Below are 10,424 nucleotides of genomic sequence, written 5' to 3' on the forward strand. Positions count from 1 at the left end.
GTGTCTCAAACATTTCTTTGCTTCTTTCGTTCGCAGCAGTGTTGAGTGCACGTGAGTGCACGTGAGTGCACGTGAGTGCACGTTCACGGCGGCTCGTTCAAACATCACCGTCAGAGCTCATGGAGAAACCGTCCACCGTCTCTTTACTTAAGCAGTCTGTGAACTGTGGCGTTTCCTCACATATTCTCTTTGCATCATGATGTTACTTCATTGAGGTCAAAGGTCACTGATTTCACCTGTTCAATCATACCTACTGGCCAATTTTCCAGCCTCTTATTGTCAGATGGGCATCAGCACAGCGAAGCTTCTTCTCAGTAGTTTCCTCCTCACCTGTTTATTTGTCATCAGCACCACAGCATCAGTAATGAAAACACACAGGCTCATTCTGATTGGACGGTTTAACATTTTGATTTATTCACTGGCTTTAGTGCACATTGTGCTGCAGCTCTTCTTCTGTGGTTGTTTGTACATAAACTCTTTATTCTCCATTTAAAAAAAAGAGCAGGAGGATTTTTGGCACCTTAAAAAACACATTCCACAAACATCCTCTTCTCCCTCTTTTCTGCATCAGACTGAAGCATCTGTTAGTTTTTACTTGGACACAAACAGATCACTGCTGTTCAGGATGACTGGAAATCTCACCAAGCAGCAAACGGTGCATTTCTCTGATAATTCTTAGTCTTGTGTTTTTTATTTATTGAGATTGAGGAAATTGAAAAAGCCAAATTATTTATTCCACTCTTTCTTGCCTTGTACCACCATGTGTGCTGACAACTGTCACAGATTTATGTTAATAAAAATAATCTTAAAAGCGCGACATTTCTCAGGGAAGCTCTGAATTGTTTCCGTTCCTTTAGCCTGTTTTTCATCAACATCATTTTCACACATTAAGGTTTGTAAACTGTCCATTTTTTTAAACTTTTAAATATCCTGTTATATAATCAGAACATCAGCTTTCAGTGGTTATTATTATTATTATTATTATTATTTAACATTACTGAGTTACACTCACAGTGACACACTGAGGAGGAAAACACTGTCTCTAACCAGCAATAGTGGGATCTGGGCCCCTCTGCCCCCCCTGGAGTCTACGCCCCTTGCTGCAGTGATATAACAACACTTATTTTTAGGAATTGTTGCCACCACAAATCCCCCTGAAGCTATGCCCCTTATTAATAAATACGTTTTTAATGGATCAAAATCTCCATAGCAACCTATAAAATGACTTTAAATCTTCTCCTTTTGACGCATCGTTTACTTTTTAATACCTTTTTCAGTGAGTCTTGTGCAAGTTTTTGTGCTTTAAATACTCTGATCAACATGTTTTCTACTTCTTTTCTAATAAAATCTCAACATGATAAAATACCAGAGGATTCCCTCCACCTCTCTTTACATTATACGAACAGTTGCAGCTGCACTGAGGCATAGATTGGTCAAAAATACATTATTGACCCTCTTCCTCCTCCTCCTCCTCATTGTCCTCACCGTCGCTCTCCTCTAGCAGTCGGGACTGGTGAGCCAGCCTCTGCGCCACAGCCGTTACCATGGCAGCGCCCTTCCCGCTGCCGTCCTCCGAGACGAGAAAGGTGATGTCACACTGAGGGGCGAGCAGGCGCACCGCTTTCTGGAGCTTACTGCTGAAGCTGGAAAAGGAAGGAAAGAGAGAGGGAGGTGTTGAAAGGACAGAACTGCCAGATTTCACCGTTTAATGAGTTGCAAAAAACAAAACAAGAAATGGGTTTCTCTAATCTACACAAGATCAGAATGATAGCTACAGGCTCAAATCTATGCGTAGACCCAAATGCGGTGCTGAAAGTACTACAGTGTCTATTAAGTCAAGGCCTATTCATATAGTTTCTCTTTGCCAGAATAAAAAGGATTTGATAGCAGATACTGGATTGACCGATTCAGAAAAATGGGAAAGTTTGTGAAACTCAGGAAATCTAGGTTGGGATGTTCTCTTGGAGCCATTTCTAAATAACCGCAGATTCAGAGATCATCAGCTCAATGTGTCTCCACTTTGAGGGTCTGAAACAAGATCCAAACTGTCCCCCTCAGAAGAGGGAAAACCGGTCAGGATGTTCAGGAACAACCCAACAACCACCAAACTGCTGAAGCACCAGCGTCACTGTCCATCAACTGAAAGGGTGTCGACCAAGAAAGAAGTTCCTCCTTCAAGCTTAACTGAAATTTGCAGCATCCCACATGGACAAGTGCTTCATAATACAGCCTAGGACTACAGGTATCATTTTATTTTAAATTACAATTTAATTATATTTTAAAGGTGGACATACACAATGTAAAATTACTTACATAGTACATACAGTATATTTACCCAAACGCATCAGAACTGTTTGCGGGATGAATAAAGCAGGCTAACATTAAGCTTGTTGAAATGCCTTCCCAAAGCCCTGACCCCAACCCTACTGAAAATATGGACTATGCTTAAAAGCCGGGTCTGTGCCAGGAACCCAACCAGTTTAAATGAACTCTACCAAAACTGGCAAGAAAAGTGATCAAATATTCAACCAGAGTTATGGCAGAGGCTTGTTGACGGCTACTAAAAGTGTCTGGTCAAAGTGCAACTTGCTAAAGAAGACTTAACCTAGTATTGATGGGAGTGTATGAATATATCTGAACCTGAATGTACAGAATAGTGCACTCAGTTCTTGTTTTTAAAGTCATTAAAAGTGTACTCTGTACAATCTTTCCAAACAATATTTAAGTATGCCTGTTAGAAAAGACTGGTTACTTAATATCAGCAAACCAACTGAAGTTTGGTGAAATGTTCAAATGTCTTTGCTCTGATCACCAAATGCCTCTTACGTGGGGTGTTTTCTGTACACTGTCCCGTCCACCCCGACAGTGGTCTTCAGGTGGCCCAGTTTGCGGTTGTTACGGATGCGGTTGACGAGGGTTGCCAGGGCGGCAGCACAGAGATAGGCCGAGCGTGAGGAGATAGTGTCGCAGACCAGGCGCACCACAGAGGCGTCGACCAGACTCCAATCCAGACCCAACTCAGTCAGAATCTTCTTGGCGTTCTCCAAACCGCTGTCCGGCCTGAGCACCAGACAAAGTGGTTAGATAATGAAGACCAGGAGAGACTGCTGGAAACAAGGAAAAGGCAAAAGACTCACTCCTCAATCTCAGAGATAAACTTGGTCTCAAACAGTCCACGGGTCCCCAATGCCTCCGATATCTGTCCTTTAAACAGCAGCTTGTCCTTGGTCATCTTCACCAGCACCAGTCGAACGATTTCTCCCAAATACATGCCGCTGATCATCTTCTCAAAGCTACAGGAGAACGCACATAATCAGGACAGAAACTCTCACAAACATTAGCTATCAGTTTCTAACTTCTGCTGTGGCAAAAAATTATTGTATAGAAGTTGTGTCAAAGACTTATCTGAAGCTGATCACATGAACGGGAGAGGTGTGTTATGATTCTGACTAGTTGTGAAACATACATGTGCACGCCGGGGTTGATGGAGGTCTTGTCCACCTCCACGTCGAACTCAGTCAGGATGTCATCCAAGCATCCATCATCCCCAAAGCCGCCCCACTCCGTGTTGATGCACATCCGTCCGTCCTCGCCCTCAATACGCTTCACATTCTTTATTTCCTCCATGTAGCAGGCGTTGGTTCCCGTACCTGCAGGACAATGTTGTTTAGATCTGTCAGTGCGCCCCAGGGTGGCTGTGGCTACAATGCTGCCATCACCAGTGTGTGAATGTGTGGATGACTGGTTGTGTAAAGCGCTTTGGGGTCCTTAGGGACTAGCAAAGCGTTATACAAATACAGGCCATTTACCATTTAAACCACGAAGCATTTAGCAGCTTAGAAGAGTCAAAATCATAATAAAAGGGAATTATTCGCAACTCCAAATTGACCCCAAAATGTCATAAAATTAAAATATAATTTTCAGATATTTTAAAATATAAAAATTAAAATCTAGGTCTTGGAGGAAGCCCTCCAGATATAGCAATGAACGTTTGGCCCAAATATGGCAAATATGTACACTTGTGGGCCACACCGTTCTGTGACTCCTTCACCTGTGGGCAGATGTCACTTGTCATTCAGACAACATCTGGCTCAGACAGCAGCTCCTGTGACATCATTCTCTGTTGTTTGAGTAAATTTGGGGGCTTGTCCGGGATTCTGAGCCAAGAAGCATCATAACCAAAGCACAAATCATACTCTAACATCACATATTCCTGTGTCTAAAACCTGCTGCTACTACAGTACTACAAATAACATCTACTTTATAATACTATAACGTAGATGCGTAAACAGTAGCTTTCAATGTAAGCCTGGTATTTTCTTTGGGGACCATCATTTAGATCATTTTGTCCTCAAAAATAGTGACTGAGAAGAAAAACCTTGTCAGGAAACTTTTTACAGGAGGCTGAGTCCATCCTGTATAAAAAGACTTTCATGTTTTCATGTTTGTGTACTTCTTGCCTTCTTGTGACTGTGGCTCTTTAGGGGTCATTTTCTTCTGCTTTGCGTCTCTTTGTGGTTGTTTTGTGTATCGATATAGCTGCTTTTATGTCTTTGTTGTGGATGTTTTATCCATTCAGTAATTTATTTATGACCTCAATAAACCGACTACTCATCATCTTGTCAGTGTGTTCGGGGCGTGCAGGCAAACACAGCTCAGTCAGACAGATGTGAGGTTTATCTATTTATAAAGCACAACAGCATGGCTGATTAAAGTGCAATAACGGCAAACATAAAAGACCAACACAGACAAAGACATCCCAGAGTGAAATTATGGTTACCAATGATCATGCCGATTTCACAGCTCTGGTCCTTGTAGCCACAGCTCATCATCGTTCCCACTGTGTCGTTCACCATGGCAACCGAGCCAATATGATAGTCCTGCAGAGAAGAAGACAGGCAGACAGGTGCATTTATATCTCGCCTATTCACAAATATCCTGCCTACACAGAGAGAGAAAGTGCCACGGTGCTTTCAATCTGCACCTCAGCAGCATTCACAGAGGGGTGAAGTGGGAAGAATTACTCGCAGATTCAAATATCAGGCCCACAAACAATTTAACATAACATTTTCTGTCAGCACATCAGCACGTGGTGCTACTGGGTTTATCCCTTACTGTTAAGTCCACGTCTCTTTAGACAATGACAGTTTTTTTGTAGCTTTGCCTCTGCACTCGTGGCTCGTATACGAGCTGCAGTTACTCTGATGCTCGAACATCATGAGTGAGTTAGCATCAACTGAAACAGCAATCAGTGTGTGCAGTGTCACTGAGTGTGTGTGTATAAAGAAACATTGTGCTGAAGGGTAAAACACTAAAACGCCGCAGCTGGAAGAACGGCTCTGCAGGCCACATGAATGTGATTTCTGGGAGTGTTTGTGGACCGACCCCTCTCCTGTGAATGGCCTCTTTCAGTAACTGGACCACGTCTTTCCCCTCCACCCCGGAGCAGTTGAAGCCTTTGGTCCAGCGGATCAGGATGCTCTGTGCAGAAAAACACAATTTACAGAATCTATCAGTGACATCGGTGTGAACGCGAGGACTGACACCGAGTTCACCTCAGAAGGAAAATCTGCTTTCAGGAATGTTTGGACTGTAGGAGGAGGCACAGAAACCCGGGGAGAGTCCGGGGTCTCTAAGGGTCAGTCGTCTTGGATCTCTGTGGTAGTTTTTTTTAAGGTTTTGTCTCTTTGTTTATGTTTTCTGCACTTTAGTGAAAGTTTTCTGTCTGTGATTATTTCTGATCATTTTCTTCTCCTTCTAAAAACTCATCTAAACCACCTTTAAAACCACGAACAGCCTAACAGCTACAGGCTGATGTCTCCTCAAACAGCCGAAACACACAGGTCACTGTTGTGTGTGTGTGTGTGTGTGTGTGTGTGTGTGTGTGTGTGTGTGTGTGTGTGTGTGTGTGTGTGTGGGAGACCTTGTCGATTTCCAGCTGTTCACAGGGGAAGGAGAAGGTGAAGCCCAGAGGAAGAGTTTGACCCTTCAGGTTATGAGACTCGAGGAAATCCCCGAGACAGGTGGCGATGTGGTCAAACAGCTGTACAGAGACACACGTGAATTTTGGGGATTCGCATGTTTCCGTTTGCTTCGTTTTCCTTCAGTGTGCATTTGTGTCACCTGTTCTCCGGTTCCCAGCATCATTTCCTGTGGGATGGCGCAGATCTGACTGTCCATCTTCAGAACCTTCTGCGCCTCCTCCTCCACACGGACGTGAAGCACACGGAAGTTTGTTCCTCCCAGATCCAACGCCAGGAAGTCGCCTTTCTCTGCCGACCGCATGATGAAGATTTAGTTACAGGAAGCCATCTTTAAAACGTAATTATAGCTTTAATAATTATAATACCGCCCTTTTTTTTCCCTGCAAAGGTCTCTGACAATCTAAAGTGGAGGAAGTTGTGAATTACTCTGAGTGTTTTCATCGTTGCTGCAGTGCCGGTGCAGACATGCTATCAGACCCTGTTCACCTCCCGGCCACCAACTGTTCCACCTGCGAATCACTGAAAACCCTCCCACAGCCGTTTCATCTTTAACTGCTTAGATTCATCAGCAGCTGTCCAGGGTTCCTCTACTGTAGCCTCGTGAAGACGGCTGAAGCCTTCAACATCCAATCACAGCACGTGCCAGTGGGGAGTCAGCTTTGTCCCAGTGTGCACACAAAACACAAATATGTAGGACTGCTTTCTTTATCTGCACAATATCTAAAATTAGAAACACCCTGTCTCAGAGTGATGCTCAGAAACTAGTTCATGCATTTATTACTTCTAAGCTGGAAGACTGTAAAGCTTTAGTATCAGGATAATAAACAAACATAGCAGCAGGAGTACAAACAGGAACTATAAGATATCATCGTTCTCTCATACTGGCTTCTCTTCACTGGCTCCGTGTTAAATAGAGACTGAAATTAAAGTCATTCTCCTCACACCTAAAGTCACAAATGTCTTCATTTTAAGAGAAAGAGTCACAGAGCTTAATCATCAGGACACATCTGGACTGTAGCTCCAGGTGTAAGCATGTGTAGAAAGCAGCTGGAGGGTAAACTACACAGTTCTGGTTTTTATGGGAAGATTCAAAGTTTGGCTTTTATCTGAAAATGTCCTTACCCGTCCCATCAGGCGTGGCCCTGACAAAGGTGGGCAGCATCTTGACGGGCGCCTTGTGGTGCGAGTGCTTCCCTAAACCTCGGAGCAGATCCTTCCTGAGCCGAGCCGAAACCTCCTGCAGCGTCTCCGGGGACAGCTGGAAAGGCTGCAGGTACTTCTCCACCTGCAGAGGGAGGCCGTGTCACGTGAACAGCATAAAGACATAAAGGTGTTCAGGGTGTCGACACCGCTCGCACGTCGGTGCCCTCCAGAGAAACCCAAACAAGGCAACTGTGTCATTTAACCACAAGATGGCGACATTTCCTCAAAATCTGCAGAAGAACACACGACTGTTTGAAGCAGTGTTCAGCAGACAAAAGCACCGCCCGGTGCAGAGGACGTCTGCCCGGGGGCAGCGGGCTCAGCAGGCGTGCTGACCTCCGGCTGCTCCTCTGGGAGACGCCGAGGTGTTCAGCAGAGAGGCAGGAACTCTGCCCTGAGATCTCCTCCCTGCTGGACATGCCTGAAACACCTCACCAAGGAGGGGTTCAGGTCTGAGTCAGACTCCACTCTAATGACTGAGCTCCTCACCCTCTCTGAAGGAGGACCAGCTCTTCAGAGGAAGCTTCAGCTGCTCGTAGTGACCTCATTCACTCCCTGCAGCGTGTGGTGAGGCTTAAAATACAAAAACAACATTTAAACGCTTCTGCAGATACGTTCAGCACATCAAACCCACGGCTGAGCCTGAAAATCAATCTTTACTCATTTCTGATCACATGTTGTGACTCAGCTGCTGCTCTGTGAATCCGTCTGTGCTCGGAGACAGAACGGGCTGGAGTTTTGTCTCTAACAGCATCAGGCTGGAAGTCAGGCTGACACGGACGAGCAAACGAGATAAAGAAGGCTGTAACGGCGCTCAGCGACACAGCGTTTTAGATTCACGGTGAGATCCATACACTGGCTTTGCATTCGAAGAAGAGACGAATGTCCTTCAGGCGTCTTTTAAACAACTGGACACAGAAACTCTGAGTCAGATTTGATTCTGTTGTCTGTGATGCTGCCGACTCCGTTTCCATCGTTTTGAATGTGCTTTCGACGGCTCCATTACTGCACTGAAGCCTGCTCGCCTACAGGTGGCACAAAACACAGCTGACGCAGGCAGCGAGCTCATCGCTCATCTACGAACCGAAGAGCTTTTATTTGTTTGGAGTCTAACCTTTGTGTCCGGTTTTCGTTCTCTCCGGATCACCTGACTTGTTCCACAGACGGGACACAAACTCCGAGCTGATCGTGCTTAGCACATTTAAAACAGGCCTTCCACCCAAAGTTACAGCTCGTTACTCTGTGCCCCCTCGCTGTTTAACCTGCACGACTCTGTTGTGTCTCTGTGGTCGCCCTGTTCTTGTTTCCAACAGAGCTTTATAAATAAAACGCTGCGGTTTAAATACTTTACAGATAACTGATAATTATTATTCACTGACCCGTCGCACTGTAACAGGATCTGTTTCATTTGATCTCTTGTGAAAGTTGAAAGTTGGCACAGCTGATTTCACAAGATTAAATTTAATTAAACGGAGTAACTTCTGGAGAAGTTGCACAGGGATTGTTGCTTCTGCCGGACGTTGTCTGTTGAAATCAGCAGAATCAAAGTTTAAATTCTAAAACCAACCGAAAGTTTTTACTTTGAAAATTTGAGGGATTTCTCAGAAACATGATTTATTTGTACAACAACAGTCACCTCGGGGCGCTTTATAATGTAAGGGTGAGAGAAAACCCACTGAGCGAGCGCTCTGGTGACAGTGGGAAGGAAAAACTCCCTTTTAACAGGAAGAAACCTCCAGCAGAACCAGGCTCAGGGAGGGGAAGAAGACATGACTGAAAAGAAGAGAGCCAGAGATTATTAACAACTAATAATTAAATGCAGACTGGTGTCTAAAACAAACACTCAGTGCATTATGGGAAGCCTAAAGGAGCGCCCTGATGGGGTGATGTGGTGCCACGAAGTCTTAAAGATAAGATGGAGAGAAGAGGAAGACCTCCGGGAAGACTCGTGGGTGTAGTAAAGAACAGGGTGTGGTAGAGACAGTATTCGATAGATAACTAGCAAAAAGCCAACCCACATTGCCAGGCCTGCAGCACATGTTCGTCTCATTTATGTTTAAAACACAGAAGTCTGTTTAAATTTATCATGTTGTTGTTTTTTATGTTCTTTATATCACTTTATAAAGTCACACGCCATAAACACCAAACACATAAATCATGAATACATATTTTATCGTTTCTCTTTGCAAGCTAGATATTTATTTTATACAGCAAAATAATAATTACAGGCACTTTTAGCTTTGCTGTCTCATGAATATTTATTTAAACATGTGACCACACATCCCACTGCACAACAATGTACATGTAGCACACATGTCAGCATTCATTTAGAGATTAGTTACTAAGAATCTGAGTGTTGAATAGAGCTTGATCATCCTGGTCTGGTCAATTATTTAGTACATTTGATTGCGATTTAGTCACACGTCTAAGACGAGTTTGGGATGATGCACATGCACATATACACTACGATCAACATATTAGGGTCCAGTGAACACAGGATACATGTCTTATTTCTGCATGTCGGCATGCTAATTAATGAGAACACAGCATTAAAAAGTCCCTGTGCAGATACAATATCAACTAGAAAAATTTGCATTTCCTGCGAAAATGCTGTGTGGATGCCTTTACGCTGAGGATGTCTGCTGAAAAAAGCTGAAAAAGTTGAAAAAAACCCCCAAAAAAATATTGCCCTGAGCGGGACTCGAACCTGGCTCTTCTGATACTCAAGGGAGGTTCTCATCTGATTGCACCACAGTCTTTCTCACAAAGAAGAGGTGGAGAGACTGACAATTCTGGTGAAATTAGCAGAAGCCGCGGAGAATTGGGCTGATAAGAGGTGGAAAGGCTGAAAATTTTACAGAAGAGGTGAATAAGTAGAATTTCTGCTGAAAAGAGATGAAAATTCTGCTGAAAAGAGTTTAATCAGCAGAATTTCTACTGAAAAGAGGTTTTTGCTGAAAATAGCAGAAAAAGTTGAAAAAGCAGAAAAAACAAAAAACATTGCCTTGAGCAGGATTCGAACCTGGCCCTTCTGGTCCAAAGGCAGCGACTCACCACACTGCACCAAATTCATTCGCATAAAGAAGAGGTGAAGAGACTGACAATTCTGGTGAAATTAGCAGAAGCTGCTTAGAGGCTGATAAGAGGTGAAAAGGCTAAACATTTGGCAGAAAAGAGGTCAATCAGAAGAATTTCTGCTGAAAAGAGGTTTAGAAGCAGAAGTGCTTGCTCAAGATG

General features: G+C 43.9%; 1 protein-coding gene across 2 annotated transcripts in view; it reads right to left on the minus strand.

Annotated features, from left to right (window-relative positions):
- Window positions 1-389: 389 nt before the first annotated feature.
- LOC102213522 (hexokinase-2-like) overlaps window positions 390-10,424 on the minus strand; it is a 24,861-nt gene continuing 14,826 nt past the window's right edge. For both annotated transcript variants that reach the window (XM_005725463.1, XM_005725464.1), the window contains exons 3-11: window positions 7,107-7,269; window positions 6,124-6,272; window positions 5,924-6,043; window positions 5,386-5,481; window positions 4,781-4,880; window positions 3,467-3,650; window positions 3,138-3,293; window positions 2,827-3,060; window positions 390-1,643 (exon numbers count right to left, since the gene is read on the minus strand). In XM_005725463.1, coding sequence (XP_005725520.1) covers window positions 1,445-1,643; window positions 2,827-3,060; window positions 3,138-3,293; window positions 3,467-3,650; window positions 4,781-4,880; window positions 5,386-5,481; window positions 5,924-6,043; window positions 6,124-6,272; window positions 7,107-7,269 — 1,401 coding nt within the window. In that variant the 3' untranslated portion in view covers window positions 390-1,444. The remainder of the gene's footprint in view (window positions 1,644-2,826; window positions 3,061-3,137; window positions 3,294-3,466; window positions 3,651-4,780; window positions 4,881-5,385; window positions 5,482-5,923; window positions 6,044-6,123; window positions 6,273-7,106; window positions 7,270-10,424) is intronic.

This window comes from Pundamilia nyererei, unplaced genomic scaffold (genome assembly GCF_000239375.1).
Source record: "Pundamilia nyererei isolate P.nyererei 1_Seehausen unplaced genomic scaffold, PunNye1.0 scaffold00015, whole genome shotgun sequence".
Taxonomy (NCBI): domain Eukaryota; kingdom Metazoa; phylum Chordata; class Actinopteri; order Cichliformes; family Cichlidae; genus Pundamilia; species Pundamilia nyererei.